At 49.0% G+C, this 20,201-nt stretch overlaps 1 protein-coding gene across 3 annotated transcripts in view; it reads left to right on the forward strand.

The window, feature by feature from the left end:
- The window catches only part of PLCB1 (phospholipase C beta 1), a 2,173,917-nt gene that overhangs the window by 1,231,230 nt on the left and 922,486 nt on the right, over positions 1-20,201 (forward strand). For all 3 annotated transcript variants that reach the window (XM_085612648.1, XM_085612647.1, XM_085612649.1), the window contains exon 9: positions 9,894-10,060. In XM_085612648.1, the coding sequence (XP_085468774.1) occupies positions 9,894-10,060 (167 nt within the window). The remainder of the gene's footprint in view (positions 1-9,893; positions 10,061-20,201) is intronic.

Here is a 20,201-nt window from a genome sequence, read left to right on the forward strand (position 1 = left end):
GTGACTTGTGGCATCAAGTTCTCCTCAGAGTTCCATTCACCAAAAATCCAAAATGGTGAAACCTTATCTCTGCAGTGATTCTCCCTCCTCTTGCCCTAATCTCTAGACAAAGTCCCATATAATGCAGATAAGTACCGACCCAGGTCCCTAGTGGGAGCACTCCTACCGGAAGTGCCAAGCTCTAGACTCTCAGACCGTGTTCAGCCATGTTAGACCTTGTCAGTGAGGTATAGCTTGGATCCTATGGTAAGTCAGAATGGACTGTTTCTGTTGGACCCGGCCTCGTGGCATGGTCCTTACCCCCGTGGATTGTGCCCGTTCCCCGCCCCGGCCTTCACGGGCCACCCTTCTGAACTGCACCGAGGCCCTTCCTCCTGAGCTGCACGAGGTCGCATACCCCTCGTGGCTCCGCCATCTTGTTGGCACCCACGTGACTCTGTGCACCAGCCAGCGCGACCCCGCTCAACCCGGCCTCGACCCCAGCGAAGCCCTGACATCGAGGCACCACGAACTGGCCAGGGGGTGCCGCAGGAACCATTCAACGCCCCCGGCGGAGGACAGTATCGATGGGACCCCCAACTGTCCTCCCCTCTCGAGGTGTGATCGCCCTGCAAATCCCCTGGGCCTGGCGCCTCTCCTGCTGGGCGTCTGGCCACCTCCACCCGGCCTCTCCACCCCCACCGGGCGCCTAGGTCCGGACATCAAAGGGCTCCAGACCTATATCTGGGGCAACCCCGCCACAGATCGGCAGTTGTATCCCGGAGTCGAGAGCCCTGCTGATTGAATCGCGGCTGACCCTACGGAGAAGCACTCTTGTCGGAATCATCACGAGCCCTGCTGACTGCGTCGCGGCTCCTTCTTGTGAACACTTTGAAGCCACTTGGAACATCGGAGCCCTGCTGACGCTGTCACGGCCAAACCTCGCTGAAACCTCCCTCGGAGCCCTGCTGACGACGTCGCGGCTCGAGCTGAGCAGAAACCATCTTGAGAGCCCTGCTGATTGGATCGCGGCTCTCCACGAACTGTACGCCAGAGCCCTGCTGACGCCGTCGCGGCTCGACCCCTCCGAGATCCGGAGGTCCTCCAGCTTGAGGATAAGAACTGGGCCCCAGGTACCCTCGTACCGCACTCCTGCCAAAGACTGTCCCGCTACCCCTACCCTTCCAAAGAGACACTGAGACTTTTGGTGGATCCCTCGATCCCTTCGTGTAAATATTGACCTCGTAACCTTTTTATTGCTGATAAAGAATTGCTTGTCTTGAGACAACCTCCTTGAGTCCTGTGTGGTGGTGTTACTGGGCTAGTACGTGATAGGAGAAGGATCTCTCATGAGACTTCTCGGCAGCGCTCGGCTACTTCGTACAGTGTGAGGGCCCCCCTTGGTGGTCTCACCGACTCCTCGGGGTCCGCCTTCCAACATTTGGTGGCCAGCGACGGGATCCGAGCCGAACGCAGTACGTACCAGCCAGTACCCACTAGCTACCCATCCAAACGGACAGTAATCATGAGCAGCCAGGAAAACAACGCGACAATGGAGTTCCAGCCCGAACGGCTGGAAGAATATACGCAAAAAGAGTTAAAACAGTTCTGCAAAGACAAAGGCATTGCAACCACCGGCCTAAGTACCAAAGAGGACATGCAGAAAGCTCTGAGGACATGGCTGGAGGCCGGGGCAGGCCCCTCCCAGGAAGAAGGTCCCTTGCCCCTGACTGAGACCATATCAACCGCACTGACTCCGGCAACCGGAGGAAGAAAGAGCCTAGAAACCGGCCTCTCCGAAGAAGAAATACGAGAGCGGGAGAAGGTCCGGAACCACGAGCTAGAGCTCGCACGACTGCGGCTGGACGGCGAACTCCAGCTGGCGGAAAAGAAACTGGCCCTAGAGCAGCTACGGCTTCAGGAGGAGATAGAGGAGAAGAGGCGACACCGGGAGTTGGAGGAAAAGAAACTGACCCTTGAGCATGAGCGCAGCCTCAAGGAGCTCGAAATCAAGGCCAAGAACGGAGGGACCAACGCCCCCGGTACTAGAGACACTCTACCGCCTGCCGAGACCAAGGTACATATCCCGAAAGAGGTCGTCAAGGAGTACTACAAGAATGACGACATCCAACAATGGTTCAAGGCCTACGAGGTGGCCATGACCTCTCATCGGGTGCCCCGAAAAGACTGGGGCGCGGGCCTGTGGGGGCGGTTCCTGAGTGAGGGTCGAGACACACTGCTCCAGCTGCCGGAGGAGGTGATGACCTCCTACGATCACATGAAGGAGGCTCTGCTCACCCGCTACGGGCTAACCGCAGAAATGTACCGCCAGCGGTTCAGAGACTGCAAGAAAATCCCGGGCACCACCTGGGTGGAATATGTGGACTTTTTCAGTCGGGCCCTAGAAGGGTGGATCAGAGGTAGCAAAGTAACCACCTACGGGCAGCTGGTCGACCTCGTCGTGTGGGAACATCTCTCCAACAATTGCTTCGTGGAACTGAGACAGCACCTCCTCGACAGCAAAATGACAGACCCGCGAAAACTCGCCGTCGAGGCCGATCGATGGGTCAACTCCCGGGTCCCCCGGAACTCAATGGGGGAGTACCAGAGGAACCCCACCGGACCCCCCCCGCCAACGCGGTGGAGGGGGAGGGCTGAACAGGAACCGAGACCCTCCCGCCGGGGCCCCCAGGAGCCCCCCTCGAGGGCCACCGCAGCAACAACTCTCCCCGAGCCTAGCCCGAAGGGGGGCGCCCCCGGCCAGACCCGGACCACGGCCACCAGTAACGTGCTACGGCTGCCAACAAACCGGACACTATGCCAGCGATCCGGTCTGCCCCCTGAACCGAAGAAACGGGGCCGACGGGCCCCCGCCCCGACAGCTGGCGGCCGCCGCCCTGGGAGAAGGAGAAGAGGAAGAGGAGACCCTCGACCGAGGGACCACTGAATGGGAGCCGGCAGCCATGTCCCTGGTCTGCCTGGGTAGCCGAGAAATGGTACCCTGCACCCCCATCCCAAGCAACACCCAGAAGTACCGGCAGCAGGTCACGGTCAATGGACAACGGGCCGAAGCCCTTCGTGACACCGGCGCTAGTGTCACCGCTGTCCGCTGCCACCTGGTGACCCCCGAACAGATCCTACCGAATGTGCTGTGTCCCGTCCGGACGGCCGACAACAGCGAAAGCCTGTGCCAGATGGCCCTGGTCCCCTTCGAGTGGGGAGGGGTGACGGGCCTGCTGAAGGTGACGGTACGCGACGACGCCCCCGTCGACTGCCTCCTGGGGAACGACTTGGAGAGTTCCCCCTGGGCTCAAGTAGAGCGACGAGAGCACCTCCGAATGCTGGGACTATCTGACTGGGCCTGTGCCATCACCCGGTCCATGACCACCCGGGCCCCCCGCTCATCCTCAGCCTCCGGGGCCGCCCAGCCCGAGGGGCTCGCACCACCTCCCGCCAGCAGCGAGGGGGAGGCGGACACCGACCCTGGACCTAGTGAATCCTCCCCCGAAGAGATGGCTTCCCCGTGCGCCCTACCAGAGCTGACACAATGGCGACACGAAGGGGGCCCCACCCGGGAGCAGTTCCAACAAGAGCAGCAGTCCTGCCCCACTCTCGAAGGGGTCCGCCAACAAGCGTCCGCCCAAACCAACGGGGACCAGACCGGCACCCACTGGGTCTACTGGGCCGAGGGCCTGCTATACAGTGAGCAGAAAGTGGCAGAACTCAGGGCCAGCCGAGTATTGGTGGTCCCCCTCCGCTTCCGGGAGTTCCTGCTCAACCTGGCACATGATGTGCCCCTCGCCGGACACTTGGGGCAAGACAAAACGTACAGCCGTCTGGTGACCCACTTCTACTGGCCCCGGATGCGGAGAGACGTGGACAACCACTGCCGGTCCTGCCAGACCTGCCAAGCCAGCGGGAAGACGGGGGGTCGGGTCAAGGCCCCCCTCCAACCCTTTCCAGCCGTCAGCACCCCGTTCGAACGGGTCGGAATCGATATCGTGGGGCCCCTGGACCCCCAGACCGCCCTGGGCCACCGCTTCATCCTGGTCCTCGTGGACCACGCCACCAGGTACCCGGAGGCGGTCCCGCTAAGAACTATAACGGCCCCCGTGGTAGGCCGGGCCTTAATGGGGATCTTCTCCCGAGTGGGATTTCCCTGCGAAGTGGTGAGCGACAGAGGCACAAACTTTATTTCCAGATACATGCGGTCCCTGTGGCAGCAGTGCGGGGTCACATACAAGTTCACGACCCCCTATCACCCTCAGGGGAACAGACTGGTTGAGCGGTTCAACAGAACATTAAAGGGAATGATCCAGGGCCTAGAAGAGCCCCTCAGGCGGAGATGGGATGTCCTGCTGCCGTGCCTCCTGTTTGCCTATCGGGAGGTCCCGCAGAAGTCCCTGGGGTTCAGCCCGTTTGAACTATTGTACGGACACCCGGTCCGCGGACCGCTCAGCCTGGTCAAAGAGAGCTGGGAGACGAAGCCCCAAGGCTCCCCTCCTGACGTCTACCGATACCTCCTGACCCTCCGAAACCAGACCCGCAAGTTCCGAGCCATGGCCGAAGCCAACGTCGAGGCCAGCCAAGAGGACATGAAGCGGTGGTACGATCGGAACTCCTCTACCATAGAATTCGAGCCGGGTCAGAAGGTATGGGTCATGGCCCCGGTTGAACCCGGCACCCTCCAGGACAAGTGGACCGGGCCCTTCAAGGTAGTGGAGAAGAAAAGTTCCGTCACCTACCTGGTCGACCTGGAGTCCCCCCGGAACCCCCTCCGGGTCCTACATGCTAACAGGCTAAAACCCCACTTTGCCCGGACCGAACTGAGCCTGCTACTGGCGACCGACGAGGGGGGCGAGGACGACTCCGAGCCCCTGCCCGACCTCTTGCAGTCCAACGTCCATGATGGAACAATCGAGGGTGTCCAACTCGCCTCTTCCCTGACTCCGGAACAGCGCAACGACTGCCAGCAACTGCTGCAGGACTACGCAGCCCTCTTCTGCCTCACCCCGGGGGTGACCCACTGGTGCGTCCACGACGTCGACACCGGGGAGAGCCCCCCCGTGCGACACAGAGCCTACCGGGTACCCGACCGAGTGCGGGCATGCATCCAGGCCGAAGTAACGAAGATGCTGGCCCTGGGGGTCATCAAACCCTCCGACAGCCCGTGGGCCAGTCCTGTCGTCCTGGTGCCAAAGGCCGCAGCTCCCGGCCACCCCCCGGAGTTGCGATTCTGCGTGGACTACCGAGCCCTGAATGCTGTGACCAAGACGGACGCCCACCCTATACCCAGGGCCGACGAACTCATCGACCGTTTAGGGGCCGCCCGCTACTTGAGCACGCTGGACCTCACCGCCGGGTACTGGCAGATCCAGCTCACCCCCGGCGCTCAAGAAAGATCCGCCTTTTCGACCCCGGATGGGCATTACCACTTTCGGGTGATGCCCTTCGGAATGAAGAACGCCCCGGCCACTTTTCAAAGACTGGTGAACAAGGTTTTGGCCGGGCTTGAGGCCTTCAGCGCGGCCTACCTAGATGACATTGCCGTGTACAGCAACCACTGGGCAGAGCACCTCCTTCACATTAAAGCCGTCCTGGCCGCCCTCCAGCGGGCCGGGCTCACAATCAAGGCCAGCAAATGCCAGATCGGCCACGGATCCGTGACCTACCTGGGCCATCAAGTGGGGAGCGGGCAGGTGGCCCCTCTCCAACCGAAAATAGATGCAATCCAGGCCTGGGAACCCCCCACTACCCAGACCGCTGTCCGGGCCTTCCTGGGTCTCACTGGATACTACCGGCGGTTTATCCGGGACTATGGGAGCATTGTTGGCCCCCTCACAGAGCTAACGTCCAAAAAGCAGCCCAAGAAGGTGCACTGGACACCCCGCTGCCAAGCAGCCTTCGACACCCTAAAAACCGCAATGTGTACTGCCCCGGTGCTACAGGCCCCTGACTACAATAAGGAGTTCGTGGTGCAGACGGACGCCTCCGAGTATGGGATCGGGGCCGTCCTGTCCCAGGCCAATGAAGAGGGGCTCGACCGACCAGTGGCCTTCATCAGCCGACGGCTACTGCCCCGGGAGCAACGATGGAGCACCATCGAGCGTGAGGCCTTCGCTGTGGTGTGGGCCCTTAAGAAACTCCGGCCCTACCTCTTCGGTACCCACTTCCGGGTCCAGACCGACCACCGGCCCCTGCGGTGGTTAATGCAAATGCGGGGCGAGAACCCCAAGCTGCTGCGGTGGTCCATCTCGCTACAAGGGATGGACTTTGACGTTGAACACCGGCCCGGCAATGACCACGCCAACGCCGACGGCCTGTCCCGCTTCTTCCGCCTTGACGAGGAGAATCCCCAAGGAGATGGGTGACTCTCCATGCCTTCGGCTGGGGGGGACGCCTGTTGGACCCGGCCTCGTGGCATGGTCCTTACCCCTGTGGATTGTGCCCGTTCCCTGCCCCGGCCTTCACGGGCCACCCTTCTGAACTGCACCGAGGCCCTTCCTCCTGAGCTGCACGAGGTCGCATACCCCTCGTGGCTCCGCCATCTTGTTGGCACCCACGTGACTCTGTGCACCAGCCAGCGTGACCCCGCTCAACCCGGCCTCGACCCCAGCGAAGCCCCGACATCGAGGCACCACGAACTGGCCAGGGGGTGCCGCAGGAACCATTCATCGCCCCCGGCGGAGGACAGTATCGATGGGACCCCCAACTGTCCTCCCCTCTCGAGGTGTGATCGCCCTGCAACTCCCCTGGGCCTGGCGCCTCTCCAGCTGGGCATCTGGCCACCTCCACCCAGCCTCTCCGCCCCCACCGGGCGCCTGGGTCCGGACATCAAAGGGCTCCAGACCTATATCTGGGGCAACCCCGCCACAGATCGGCAGTTGTATCCCGGAGTCGAGAGCCCTGCTGATTGAATCGCGGCTTACCCTACGGAGAAGAACTCTTGTCGGAACCATCACGAGCCCTGCTGACTGCGTCGCGGCTCCTTCTTGTGAACACTTTGAAGCCACTTGGAACATCGGAGCCCTGCTGACGCTGTCGCGGCCCAACCTCGCTGAAACCTCCCTCGGAGCCCTGCTGACGACGTCGCGGCTCGAGCTGAGCAGAAACCATCTTGAGAGCCCTGCTGATTGGATCGCGGCTCTCCACGAACTGTACGCCAGAGCCCTGCTGACGCCGTCGCGGCTCGACCCCTCCGAGATCCGGAGGTCCTCCAGCTTGAGGATAAGAACTGGGTCCCAGGTACCCTCGTACCGCACTCCTGCCAAAGAGTGTCCCGCTACCCCTACCCTTCCAAAGAGACACTGAGACTTTTGGTGTATCCCTCGATTCCTTCGTGTAAATATTGACCTCGTAACCTTTTTATTGCTGATAAAGAATTGCTTGTCTTGAGACAACCTCCTTGAGTCCTGTGTGGTGTTGTTACTGGGCTAGTACGTGATAGGAGAAGGATCTCTCAGGAGACTTCTCGGCAGCGCTCGGCTACTTCGTACAGTGTGAGGGCCCCCCTTGGTGGTCTCGCCGACTCCTCGGGGTCCGCCTTCCAACAGTTTCCATGAGGAGCAGGGTCAGATTTGCATATGATTGGCATCTGCCTAAAGTGCAACAAGGGGGGCAAAACAATAGGCTGGCCTGCTGCCCAGAGAGATTGCCACTGATTTAGACTATTTGCAATCATTCTTCCCATCTCCTTTTGTGTGTTTAACACAACTCCTTAAATGGCAACGGGTATACCTAGATATGGGTCTACTGATCACTGTGCTGCAGGATCCAAGCTATACCTTACAGTCAAGGAATGATAAGGCCGAAACTGGTCTGGGGTTGCTTGTGTTCCAACATACCGCCTTGCAGTTCGATGTGGACTGTGCCCATGATGATCAGAGTCAATACTGCTTTGCATGAGGTGGGCCTCTGTCTTGTGTGGCAAAGTGTGAGCGTAACAATGGGTTGGAATGCTGCCAACAGTGATTGTCAGTTGTTTAGACTATTTGCAACTATTTATGCCATCACTTATTGTGTGTCCGATTGATACAGATGTAGCCTGCGGATTTGTTCATGCAGGGCACCTGTAGCCCTTCCCACCAATGTAGTGCTTATTGTCAGAGCCCTACGGGGTGACAGCAGGAGATCAGAATGGATATGAAGTTTGTAGTAAATGTGATTCCAGTCAGAAACTGAAATGCACTTTCGGTGAAAATTGGTAAACCGTATGTTGCTTGGAGTAGAAGCTCAATGGACTATTGGATCCACTGCAGGAACTCTAAGATCTAAGGTTCATATTCTAGTGGGTCCACTCAACATTTGATCCTTATGAGGTTCCTAAAAGGAGTTCTGTTCAGCAAAACAAGCATCTGTTATTTTTTAATAGCACCAGGAGACAGCTGACGGCATTAGGGTGCACTCAATCAATAGGTCTGTTATTTTATTATGTCTTGTGACCACATTGGTAAATGCAATCTTACTTCGCCACTATCTTTTCTTACTAGTTTGTGGTAATTTATCAGTGATCCAACATAAGTTATGCATTTAATGCCACATTATATTTTACAGGGATGTAGATATGTGTTATGTGACGCTAGCATAATATGCAGTCTAAAATACATATTATAGTTTTAATACAGTTGACTCAGTGTGCTTGTCTCTATTGTCCACATCTGTAGTCTGGCAGCTTTGCAGGATTCCAGTAGCGGCTGGCATCTACTGAGAGGGGAGGGGTCACACATGCACAAATAGTATATTTTGAAAAATGTGAACACAAATAATACATTTATAAAACACTTACCTTTCACGCACACGATGTCCTCCGGTCCGGACCGCTTTTTTTGCAGGAAATGGGAGTAGCAACTCCATTTACCAATCCTGGTGCTATTTCCCATGCAGCATGAGAGCAGTGCCCTGATTAAAGGGAGCAGCCTCACTCAGCGCTCCACAGTGCTCTGGAGGCTTGCACTTGCTCTAACCCAGCTGTCTAAAACCAGCTGGGTTAGAAATGTTGAAAGTGCACATGTGTGGCTGGCCGCCCCCGTCCTGATGCTCTGTTCGGACAGGGCATGAAAAATACCATGTTAAGGAATTACCATTTTATTTGTTATCTCTGGGACTTTGGGGGGGGGGGGTTAAGTGGGTTGATGCTTCTCTGCTCCAATGGAGGAGCCGTCCCAGCATGGAACCTTCGTGAAGGTGGGCATGAGAACTATTTAAAGAACAAAATGTGTATACTTTTAAAACGTGTATATGTGCCGGGGTCTCAGTCTCAGCAGTATTCAACTTACCAGATGTACAGAGCAACTAAACAAGGAGAACACATTAAAAAGATGGATTATCCTATGAAATGGTTTTTGAGGTTTGCATGTGTGTGTTCTTCACAATAGTAGTTAAGGCATGCGTAAAAAGAAGGTTGCCTGAAAAAAGCAATGCTTGCAATAATTGATAGCAAGAAGGGTATTTAACTTTCACTTTCTCAATCTTAGTTTAAAGTCATCATTGAAAAAATTGAATTTAAATTTTGTTTAGCTTTTTAAATGAACCCTCGAGACAATTACAAAAAACAACTTGTCATCCAACGTTTTGGATCACAGTAGGAAAGTCTGTTTTTTTCCAGGAAATACAGTTGTGCAATTAATATTAGCACTTTATTGTCAAAGGGGGCTGTGAAAAACCTTATCAATGAAAACCCACTGATCTCTAAATAGTTATGGTTTGCACATTTGGGAATGAGGGCAACATAATTTCTTCAATGTGGTTGGGTGCAATTATTAAAATGTATGAAAGTGTCTTTAAATTGATCTTAAATATTTGTGCAAGGTTTCTTGGCATTTGAACAAGAGAATACATGGCCCTTATTATACGCACTTACACTAAAGTAATAGGATTCCCATTTAACTTTCTTTTAATTATTCTTTTTTCTGCAGTGGTGCCAAAAGTAAACCATGCCTCACCGTTGACCAGATGATGGAGTTTATTAATTGCAAACAACGAGACCCGCGGTTAAATGAAATTCTGTATCCCTTTCTGAAACAGGAGCAAGTTCAGCAGCTAATTGAAAAATATGAGCCCAATAATGAGTTAGCAAAAACAGGTAAGCAGCAGTTCTGTTTATTTAGTTTGCACACTATCAAAAAACTGTATATCTACAAATGTTTGCGCAATGTATGATAGCACAAGATGTTCTAACTCACGGTCAATATCTATCATTATGAAATATCCTATTGCAATGTGGCATTCGGTATCCATTCTAAAATGTGAAATATTTCAGATATCTAACCTTGTAATTTTTCTCTTTTAAATTTGTGACACCTTATCAAAGGTTATGTATGATTGTTCATGATGTCTGAAGGGGATTTGCATGTAATCGATAATCAAACGTGTCTAATCATGAACAGAATTTTCTTCTGTATTACAGGTGTGTGGATCACTATGTCTGAATGGATATAAGGTGAATGGTAATGCTGAGGGACGGCATTCTAGAGAGGTGCACAAATCGTTCTGTCTATGAACCTAAGAATATATTTAGGGGCATGACTGTGTCATTTGTCAATGTTACTGTGCACTTCCAACTATATATCTGTTGGTGCCAGAGGGTTGGAAGCAAACTAACTCCGGCAAGAAGAGCAATGTCTTTAGGGCCATATTTATGAAAGGGTTGCATTGCTTTTGCACAGCGCAGTGGGGTACATGCATGACGCAACCCTTAAATGCGATTTATCAAGCCACGCAAAGCCACCTTGCGTGACCCTATGTGGCTTGATAAATCCAAAGTAACACAACACAGCACAAACCGCTGCATTGGTTACACTGTCTCAGGAAGGTGTTCTATGGATGGTGCATGGGTGTTCCCATTCAAGCCCAATGGATTTTGATGCATTATGAGATTTGCCATAAGTGATAGATCTGGGAATACTCCTAAACTGCTGAACATCCCCAAGGGAGGCATAACGAAGAGAAATATCCCTTCCTGCTTACAACACAGGCACTCTGGCACCATGATGCAAGAGTTCCTGCAGCACATTGTGCGCCAGCGCAGGGAAAAGGCAGGAATGCGCCGTATTGACTTGCTGTGCTGCACTGTGTGACATATTTGGTAAATATGTCCCTAAGTGTCTTCCTGAAGGGACAGAGTGAATTAATAATACTCTTGATATTTAGATTTAGGAAAATTTGGGGGCAAGTTTCGAAAAGCTTTGCCCAAAGTCAGGATTTACTAAAAGTAGCGACCTTTTAGGAGGTGTTTTAGTAGGTGTTGATGCAAATATCACAGACATCGAGATGGGTACTATTTGCTGATTTTGTTTATGTAAGAAAACAAGGAACTATGTCAATCAAGCATTTATGGACTAAGCAAGGTGCTTAAAAATGAATTCTCTCCCAAATCAGGGAGGGGGGACAAAGTAAATGAGTTAAAATAGGTTTGCTCTCTTAAAAATTGGTGAAGCTGTAACAAATATGGTGGCATAATTTTGTGACGATTTAGGACAATCTAGTAGTGTTGTTTTTACCCTATAGAGATGGCATTACATTAGTCAAGTCTTGAGCCAATATAGGTCACTTGTTTGTCTTCCATGTTCAATAAGAATGAATGGTCACTTGTTTGTCTTCCATGTTCAATAAGAATGAATGGGTTTAAGTGTGCAAGATAAAATTACCAAAGGTACCTGAGCATGCATTTTTAAGATGAGAGTCTATTTTAAGACTAATCATAAAGTACTCAAAGACACATTGGAAATGGCTAGCTTTGATGTGATTTAGCAAGTATTTGAATTTAAATAGAGCTACCTGCTCTGAAAGTTAGTGATTAAGATATTAAAGTTAAGATTATATGTTCTAAGAATACAGTTGTTGTTTGTTAGTGATTTTACTCTGGAGTGTTTTGACCGTGGGATCTCACATGTATGTGAGGGGTAACCCGAAGCAACAATATAAGACAGCCGGATTACTGATCATTATGGGAGATGGACGTTTAGTCAACTATGGCATTTTTGAATGTATTACCCCATTGCATTACTGATAGCAGCATGACTACACCTGTGATTAGCAGGAGGACAACTGTCTTAGATAAAACAATAGTGTGGTATAACATGGCACAGGCAGCATTAATTCAACCCCTAATAGTTTTAGTATACCACTCTCAATTGAAAAAGTGCCATTCAGCTTCTAGTGGACAATCTTTATTTTACATATTTTATATAGTGCAGTCTTTGCTCGAGGATCAACAGAGAACATTTTATTGCAGTGCTACTGTAGAGTCCAAAAGATGGGGTATGTAGGTGTGGCTTTCTTTACCAGGTGGCATGTTAGGGAGCTAGGAGGACCATGAAAAGGAGACACTAAACGTTCTACAACTTCTGGAGAAGATTTTTTAATCAGAAGAAGAGTCCACTAGTTGAAATTCCTTCGACCAATGAATTCACCTTCATATTAAGAGTTCCTGCGAATATTCTGTACAGGTGTTACTGGACATGGGGGAAGGTGAGTAGTTTTCTGCGATTAAGCTATCACCACTGACAGCTAACCGAAACTGCGAGTGACATCCATCCCCCATTCATCCTCTCAAAATGCATAATGTGTTCAAACTTCTTCTAAGTAGCATCCAAAATCACCATCAATCACATTGTTAGGTTTGGTTTTATGAAAACATCTGGTGGCGTTGATATGCAAATCCTCTCAGAGGCATAAGAATGTGGCAACCAGTGTTGCAAGTGGATTTGCTGGCTTTGCAATTGGTTGAGGGGTGTGCTTCAGGCATGTGGATAAGGTTCAGTACAAAATCAAGCTTAGTTCTGTTCATGTTTTAATTGCTCCTGCATTGTTAACAAATCAAACTTTTACAGAAATCATTTGAATTGGGTAGTGGTTGCCTATCCACGTTTCAATGAGTCTCTTGTGTTCTGCACTTCATGTTGCAGTAATGTAGCGAACAGATGCGTCCACCTTGTACTGATAAACAAACACAGGGTATAAAAATGTTCAAAAACAGCAATGGAACTGAAATAACTTAGTTGTTTATAGTCTTGGACACGCAGAGAGTACTTTGTCGAAGAAGAATCAAGTCAGTGTTCAACATTATCCAAATGAACAGTATGTTCCTTTTATATTCCTTTCAATTATGTTCAAGTGGTCTATGTCATGTGTTAAAATTGCAAGCGGTAATGGAAGTTTAGCTACCAAACGATGCGTTTCTGATTTTGTTTCTGATTTCTATTTTTGCTTCTATGATTACAAGTATAGAATTAGAATCTCAGAGCACCAAATGTGGCTGACCACAGCAAAAGGACAGACAGGAGGTGTCATATGACATGGAACCTTTTACAACTAAGCAGTTGTTCATGTGTGCACACATGTGAATCTTGCTTCTTTGCATGTGTGTGCTTTTTTTGTACATAAGTGCCAGGTTTCACTTTTATTTGAAACCACAAACTGTTTTATGTTCCTCTGAACAAATCACTCAAAGTCATTACAAAATAAGACTTGACAAAGCCAATAGGTCCTGCTTTTATATAAACAAACATTGGCATAGGGCTCACCTTTAACTGCACATTCAAGCCAGACCTATCAGCTTTGTAAAAGCTTTTTCATATTGCACACTCAGACCCACTATTTACCATTTTCTTAATCTGTAAAAGACAAAGACGTAAAATGTAATTAAACAGAAATATACAACCCCCCCTACCCCCAGACAAATGTTTTACTTCCATGCTCTCTGAGGTTTTAAAAGCTGCATTAGGCACTTTACTGATGCAGACAATAGGTCCTTAGGTCGCTACTAGACGTCTCTTAAGACAGACACAAATCCTTTCTGTAGCAGGTTTAAGCAATTACAAGCGGTTCCTTGGGTCAGGTACAAGTCCTTTCTGTAGCAGGCTGCAGTACCTTAAGTTGTTACTATAGGTCTTTGAGGTAGGCACAACTACTTGCTTTAGCAGGTTTCAGTACCTAAGGACATTAATATAGATCCCTTAGCATGCACCACCTCTGCATAACCTCAGGATGCCAGAGAATGTGGGATGGGGAAGTTGCTTGTGCAGTCTCTTTTTGATGATAGTGAAAAGAAACATTGTCAAAAAATTCGACTGTAATTTTAGTTTGCAAAAACAACAGTTGATGGACAGAATGTAGAACTATGTCATACATTCACCCCAGTACAGAGATCTGGGCCTAAATCCATTGTTGTTTTGCTCACCATGCCATTCCAGTTTGAACCCAGCCATATGCAAATCAGTCTTGACCCTGTGCCTCATGGGAACAGTCCAGCCCGAACTGCCAAACCAGGTTCTTCCTGGACTGGAATCACGCATCCTAGGACCAGTTTCGGGGTTTCACCCCTCTTCAGCCAGGATAGCTTGATTCCAGTGGCATGGAGAGCACGGGACCGACGTCTGGGCATACCCATCCCACTCGGGCTGACAAATGCAAAAACAACAGTTGATGGACAGAATGCAGAACAATGTCATACATTTACCCCAGCAAAGAGATCTGGGCCTAAATCATTCGTTTTTTTGCCCAGATCTTTTGACTGGGGAGAATGTTTGCATGGTCAGCATTCCGTCCATCATTTGTTTGCTGTAACACCTTTCGCTCTAAGTGGGATGGGTATGTCCAGGCGTGGGCCCCTTGCTCACTGTGCCACTGGATTCAAGCTTGCCTGGCTGAAGAAGGGAGACATACCCTGAAACCGGTCCCAGGATGCTTGTTTCTGGTCCAGGGAGGACCTGGCCTGGCAGTTCGGTCTGGACTGTTCCCATGGGGCACAGGGTCAAGACTGATTGGCATATGACTGGGTCCAAACTGGAGTGGCGTAGTGGGCAAAAGAACGATGGATTTAACCCAGATCTTTTGACTGGGAGAGAATGTTTGCATGGTCAGCATTCCATCCATCATTTGTTTGCTGTAAAACTTTTTGCCCTAAGTGGGATGGGTATGCCCAGACGTGGGCCCCTTGCTCAATGTGCCACTGGATTCAAGCTAGCCTGGCTGAAGAAGGGTGACATACCCTGAAACTGGTCCCAGGATGCTTGTTTCTGGTCCAGGGAGGACCTGGCCTGGCAGTTCGGTCTGGACTGTTCTCATGGGGCACAGGGTCAAGACTGATTCGCATATGGCTGGGTCCAAACTAGGGTGGCGTAGTGGGCAAAAGAATGATGGATTTTACCCAGATCTTTTGACTGGGGGAGAATGTTTGCATGGTCAGCATTCCGTCCATCATTTGTTTGCTGTAACACTTTACGCCCTAAGTGGGATGGGTATAATCAGACGTGGGCCCCTTGCTCACTGTGCCACTGGATTCAAGCTAGCCAGGCTGAAGAAGGGTGACATACCCTAAAACGGATCCCAGAATGCTTGTTTCCAGTCCAGGGAGGACCTGGCCTGGCAGTTCGGTCTGAACTGTTCCCATGGGGCACAGGGTCAAGACTGATTCGCATATGGCTGGGTCCAAACTGAGGTGGCATAGTGGGCAAAAGAACGATGGATTTAACCCAGATCTTTTGACTGGGGGAGAACATTTGCATGGTCAGCATTCCATCCATCATTTGTTTGCTGTAACAAGTAATTTTAGTTTTCAGCACACTAGGTCAAAAAGAGGATTTGTCTTCAACATTTAAAGTTGCGTATTCACTTTCTCAAGTCTAATGATTTTATGCTTTTTTGTATATCCTAATAGATATGCTATTATTAAGGATCAAAGTTCTGTATGTCCTACCAGAAGTGGCCTAAGAATTGATAGGTATAAAGTGTCTGTTTTAAGTTGAAAAAAATGATTGCAGTCATAATCCATGCACTCGGTCACTCTTCCTTGGACACATTAATCTGCTCATTCACCCACTGACTCATTCTTACATTCACTCACTTGCCCAGCAACAACATTTTATATGCAACCTCACAAATCAGTGCCGAGTGCCCAACTGCCCCGCTGAAATGGTAATTCTGCCTCTTTACTTGAACCTAAGACCTAGTGCATTTAAGGGACAAACGCTTCACTACCCCAGAAGAACATTTCCTGGGCATGCTGCATGCACCCTTGAGAAACTAACAACCCGCATGCGCAGTTAGGATCCAGTTAGGATCCAGACTTATAATCTCTAGGGTACACAGATATGAAAGATCAACAAATGTAAACACTTTTTTTCAATTGATGCGCAAATTATTTCTGTTAGTTTCATACGTACCCGAAGCACTTATCTCAGAGGCAACGTTTTCATGTTCCCTCCTTATCCCCAGATCCCAGTGAGGCCACTGCACGCCCAGAGAGGCGACCAAAAGCTCCCTGACCTGCGCTGGGCCTTATAACTCATTGTCACTATGGGAGCACCTATGTGTAAATAGTAATATTGTTTTTTTCATTACATTAAAAAAGGGATGAAAAACAGATATGCTAAGGCCGAAAATAGGTGTCCCAGACCATGGCAGCACCAGCATAAAACAGCTTACAATTTCCAAAGCCAAAGTGCAAGTCCCCTTGTACAAAACTGTCTGATAGAATTGTGACAAACAAATCTACAACTGAAAAACACCTTCTTTTTTAATGTAAATATTACCTCTGAGACGGTTTAAAAAACAATACATGGTGATAATATGGATATAGTTGATAGATAAAAAGAAAACGCCTCGAGGAGGACAAACAAATAACACCTCTAGAAAAAATAATTTTTCTAGGAACACAGACAGGCTTGGTTCATAGATGCCTTGCACTAAGATCTGCAGCACAAATAAATAAAAAGACATGCATACAATATATGTAGGGCCAGATTTATATAAGGCTTTGCGTTGCCCTTTCGCCGCACAAACGGCAACGGTGATGCAAAACCTAAGTGAGATTTATGAACCACGCAAGGCCACCTTCCGTGGCACTGCATGGCTTGATAAAACTAGAGTAATACAAGGCAGCACAAATCTCTGCCTCGTGCTACACTCCTCCAGGGAGGTGTTCCATGGGTGGAGCGTGGGTGTTCCCACGCATCCACCCTTGGATTTTGGCTCATTTCCAGATTTACCGTTAATGGTAGTTCTGGGAATGCGTCAAAATGCTACGCCTCCTCGGGGGAGGCGTAAAAAGGAGAAATATCTTTATTTCTGCTAGTGTTTCCCTCTTTCTATGTGTGCAAGAGAAAAATGCCTCTGAGGATTGTGTTTGTGCAGGAAGGTGTCCGTTCCAGCACAAAAACAATCCTGCCTTGAACCATGACACAATGGTGTCCGCATTGGCGCTAGTCAACCAAAAGTGCACCAACACCAGGAAAGGGCAGGAATGCACTGTATAATGATAAATGCGCCACATTCTTGCCTTTTCCTGTTCATGCAGTTCAGTGCAGCAACGTGTCTTGCTGTGCTGCATGGACAAATGATAAATATGGGCCCACATTAGCTCTTTGCCTAAGGCTAAAGTTCACACAGATATCACCATGCAAAATGATGAGCAACCACCACCATGGCTGCCATACAGTAACAGTGACTGCTTTCATTATCTGAACATGTCTTCAAAACCCTGTTCTTATTGAACTTTATTTTGGATAATTTCCTAAGCCAAACGAGAGTGTACCCATGAACACCTCATGGTGCAATACAGCATACCGAACTGCAGTGCTACCAGACTACATGCCTAAACCCTCCCACTGCCCAAATACACAAATCAATAGCACTGACTACCATAGTGAGAAACTCTGCCAGAAACCAGACGATGGTGACAAACAGCAGCCTTGGCCAAAGGTCAGAAAGAACTCTTGAAATAGCCAAAAACAAATTTTCGACTGAGTCTGCAACTGTGAATGAACTCACAAAGCTGTCATTGTCATGGACATAGAAAAAGAATGCTTGTGTTTGGTGGCCATCTTGGAATGGTGCCTGCCCATCTCAGTTTAGATGCCAAAACTGGCCACAATAAAAATATAATTTCAGCTTTTATTTAAGACAGCAATTAATTAGGTTTTCAGTTTGTGGGTATATTTTAATAGCCAGTTGTTAGACCTAATATCCTTGGTGTGAAAACCCCACAAATATTTTGCTTTCACTCCATGATTTCTGCTGAACTCTTTTTTGTTGGCATTAGGACTCTGTGCACTTTACCTCTACTCTCTAGTGCTAAAGTGTTGTTCTTGCTCCTTAAAACATTGTAAGATTGGACTACACCCAATTGGCAAATGTAATTTACTTGTAAGTCCCTAATCAATGGACTACATGTACCCAGGACCTGTAGTGTAGACTAAATGCTATTAGTTTGCTGCAGTACTCATTGTGCCACCCAATAAGGTAGACTTTTAGAACATGTCAAGGCCTGCTACTGCAGACTGTAGAGCAGTTTTCGCCCTGGAAAAATATAAACTTTTTGCCAGGCCAAAACCTTACTTTTTGATACTTTTAAGCCCCTCCTGAGGTAGACCCTAAAGGCTCACAGGTCAGGGTGCATGGTATATAAAAAGTTAGACGTTTCTTTTAGTTATGCATTTGCTGACAATAAAAAACTCTCAAAGTCATGTTTCACTGCTGTAGGCTATCTCTCATAGGATAAAACTGGGTTATCCTATTCCAATTATTAATTGCTAACTTCAGATTTGGAGCAGATAGGGAAATTATGTTTTCATTCAAATGAACTGCAATTTTCTTTACTTTGTTTATAATGTTTTCCACTATAATAACATTAAGCACAGCCATTGCTACAGTGCCAGTACATTATATCAGTGGGACAAAGACATATTCAAAATGCAAGCATAGGATAGGCAATTATGTATTGGGGGTACAAAATATAAAAGATTAACATAACCATTAAGTGGAATGAAGCAGGTGAGTTCAAAGTCCAAGGAGAGGAAGCTGTACATCAGAGATAAGAGCAGAATAGAGTCTAGATGTCTCTGGTGTGGGAGGGAATGTGTAAAGTATCTGCATATTGTCCCAACATTTCCTGACAGTAAGCAGAGTCTTGTAGCCATATATTTATTTGAGGCATCATCTTCTGCATCCAGACCATTGCTACTCGTCTCTCAGTCAGTACAAGTAGAATGGAGGCAAGCAATCATCACTTTGTAGGTATAGCCGAGGTGTCACCCAGCAGAGCCACCTGAAGTGGAGGGGCAAGGGGAGATTCCAGGATCTCCGAGATGATTAGGAATACTTCTCACCAATAAAATGTGAGAGCAGGGCATCCCCAAGACATATGTAGAAAATCTGCACCAAGTAGAATGCATCTCGTAGACTTACTTTCCCCTTCACCACCACATTTTGTGATTGGTTCATGAGTAAAATAATATTGATGCAAACACTTGAATTGTATCTGTTTATGCTTATAAATAAGAAGGGTGTTCTTCATCTGTTTGCAGCAATGCACTCATTCTGTCAGTTAGCTGGGAACCCAGGAACTCCTCCTACCTGGGTCTGCCCTTCGGGAATGTACCTACTATACTGGACATGAAGCTAGTGTGCAAGTATGGAATGGAGTGTCCTGTGTCAGCTAGTTCAATGTAGGATGTGAGGAGGCATATCTTGTGGTGCCTCAGTGAAAGTGAGAAGTCCTGCTTTGGTTTCTGAGTGAAGCATGAGATAGCAGAGTAGTGGCTGCAAAAACTGTGCAGAGAAATAAAAGTGACCTCCATGGTCATCATGCCCATGTCTCACAATAGATCCTTAACATCCTCTTCCCTAGTAGGAGGGAGGTTCAAGTTGTCTGCAAAAGGTAATATTGGTGAATATGGATGTTCCAGTTGCAGTCCCCATGCTGAACTTGTCATGACATTAACGTCAATATCTCAATGAGCCACCTGTGGTGGCACACAGATCTGACACAGTAGAGAGAGTGTGCAAGCAAATACTCGTTCAACATAGGCGTGCATTGGTGCACACTGGGTTGTAGCCCAGTATTTCAAACAATGGGCTAGTGGAACTAGACAGTATATGTAGAAATCAGGTAATCCCATGCCTGCTGATTCCAGTGGCTTAGTGAGTCCTTTCCTGTGTATTATAGGTTGGCCTTCTCACCAGACCTACTTTGATAGGACCTGGTGTAGCTGTTCTAGGAAATGGAGCGTTAGTACAACAGGGAGGTTAGAAAGTAAAGACAACATTTTAGGCAGGTCTACTGCTAGAAGTAGTTTTCCTGATTGATGGGGATGTGAGCCCTGGTCAAGCAGTAACCACAATTCTAGTCAGGGTAAGTCACATCAAACCCCAAATTAACCTGTGCTTATCCTCTGGTAGCTTGGTTCAAAGCAGTCAGGCAACACTTCAAACAGTAAAACAGT

This window comes from Triturus cristatus, chromosome 6 (assembly GCF_964204655.1).
Source record: "Triturus cristatus chromosome 6, aTriCri1.1, whole genome shotgun sequence".
Taxonomy (NCBI): Eukaryota; Metazoa; Chordata; class Amphibia; order Caudata; family Salamandridae; genus Triturus; species Triturus cristatus.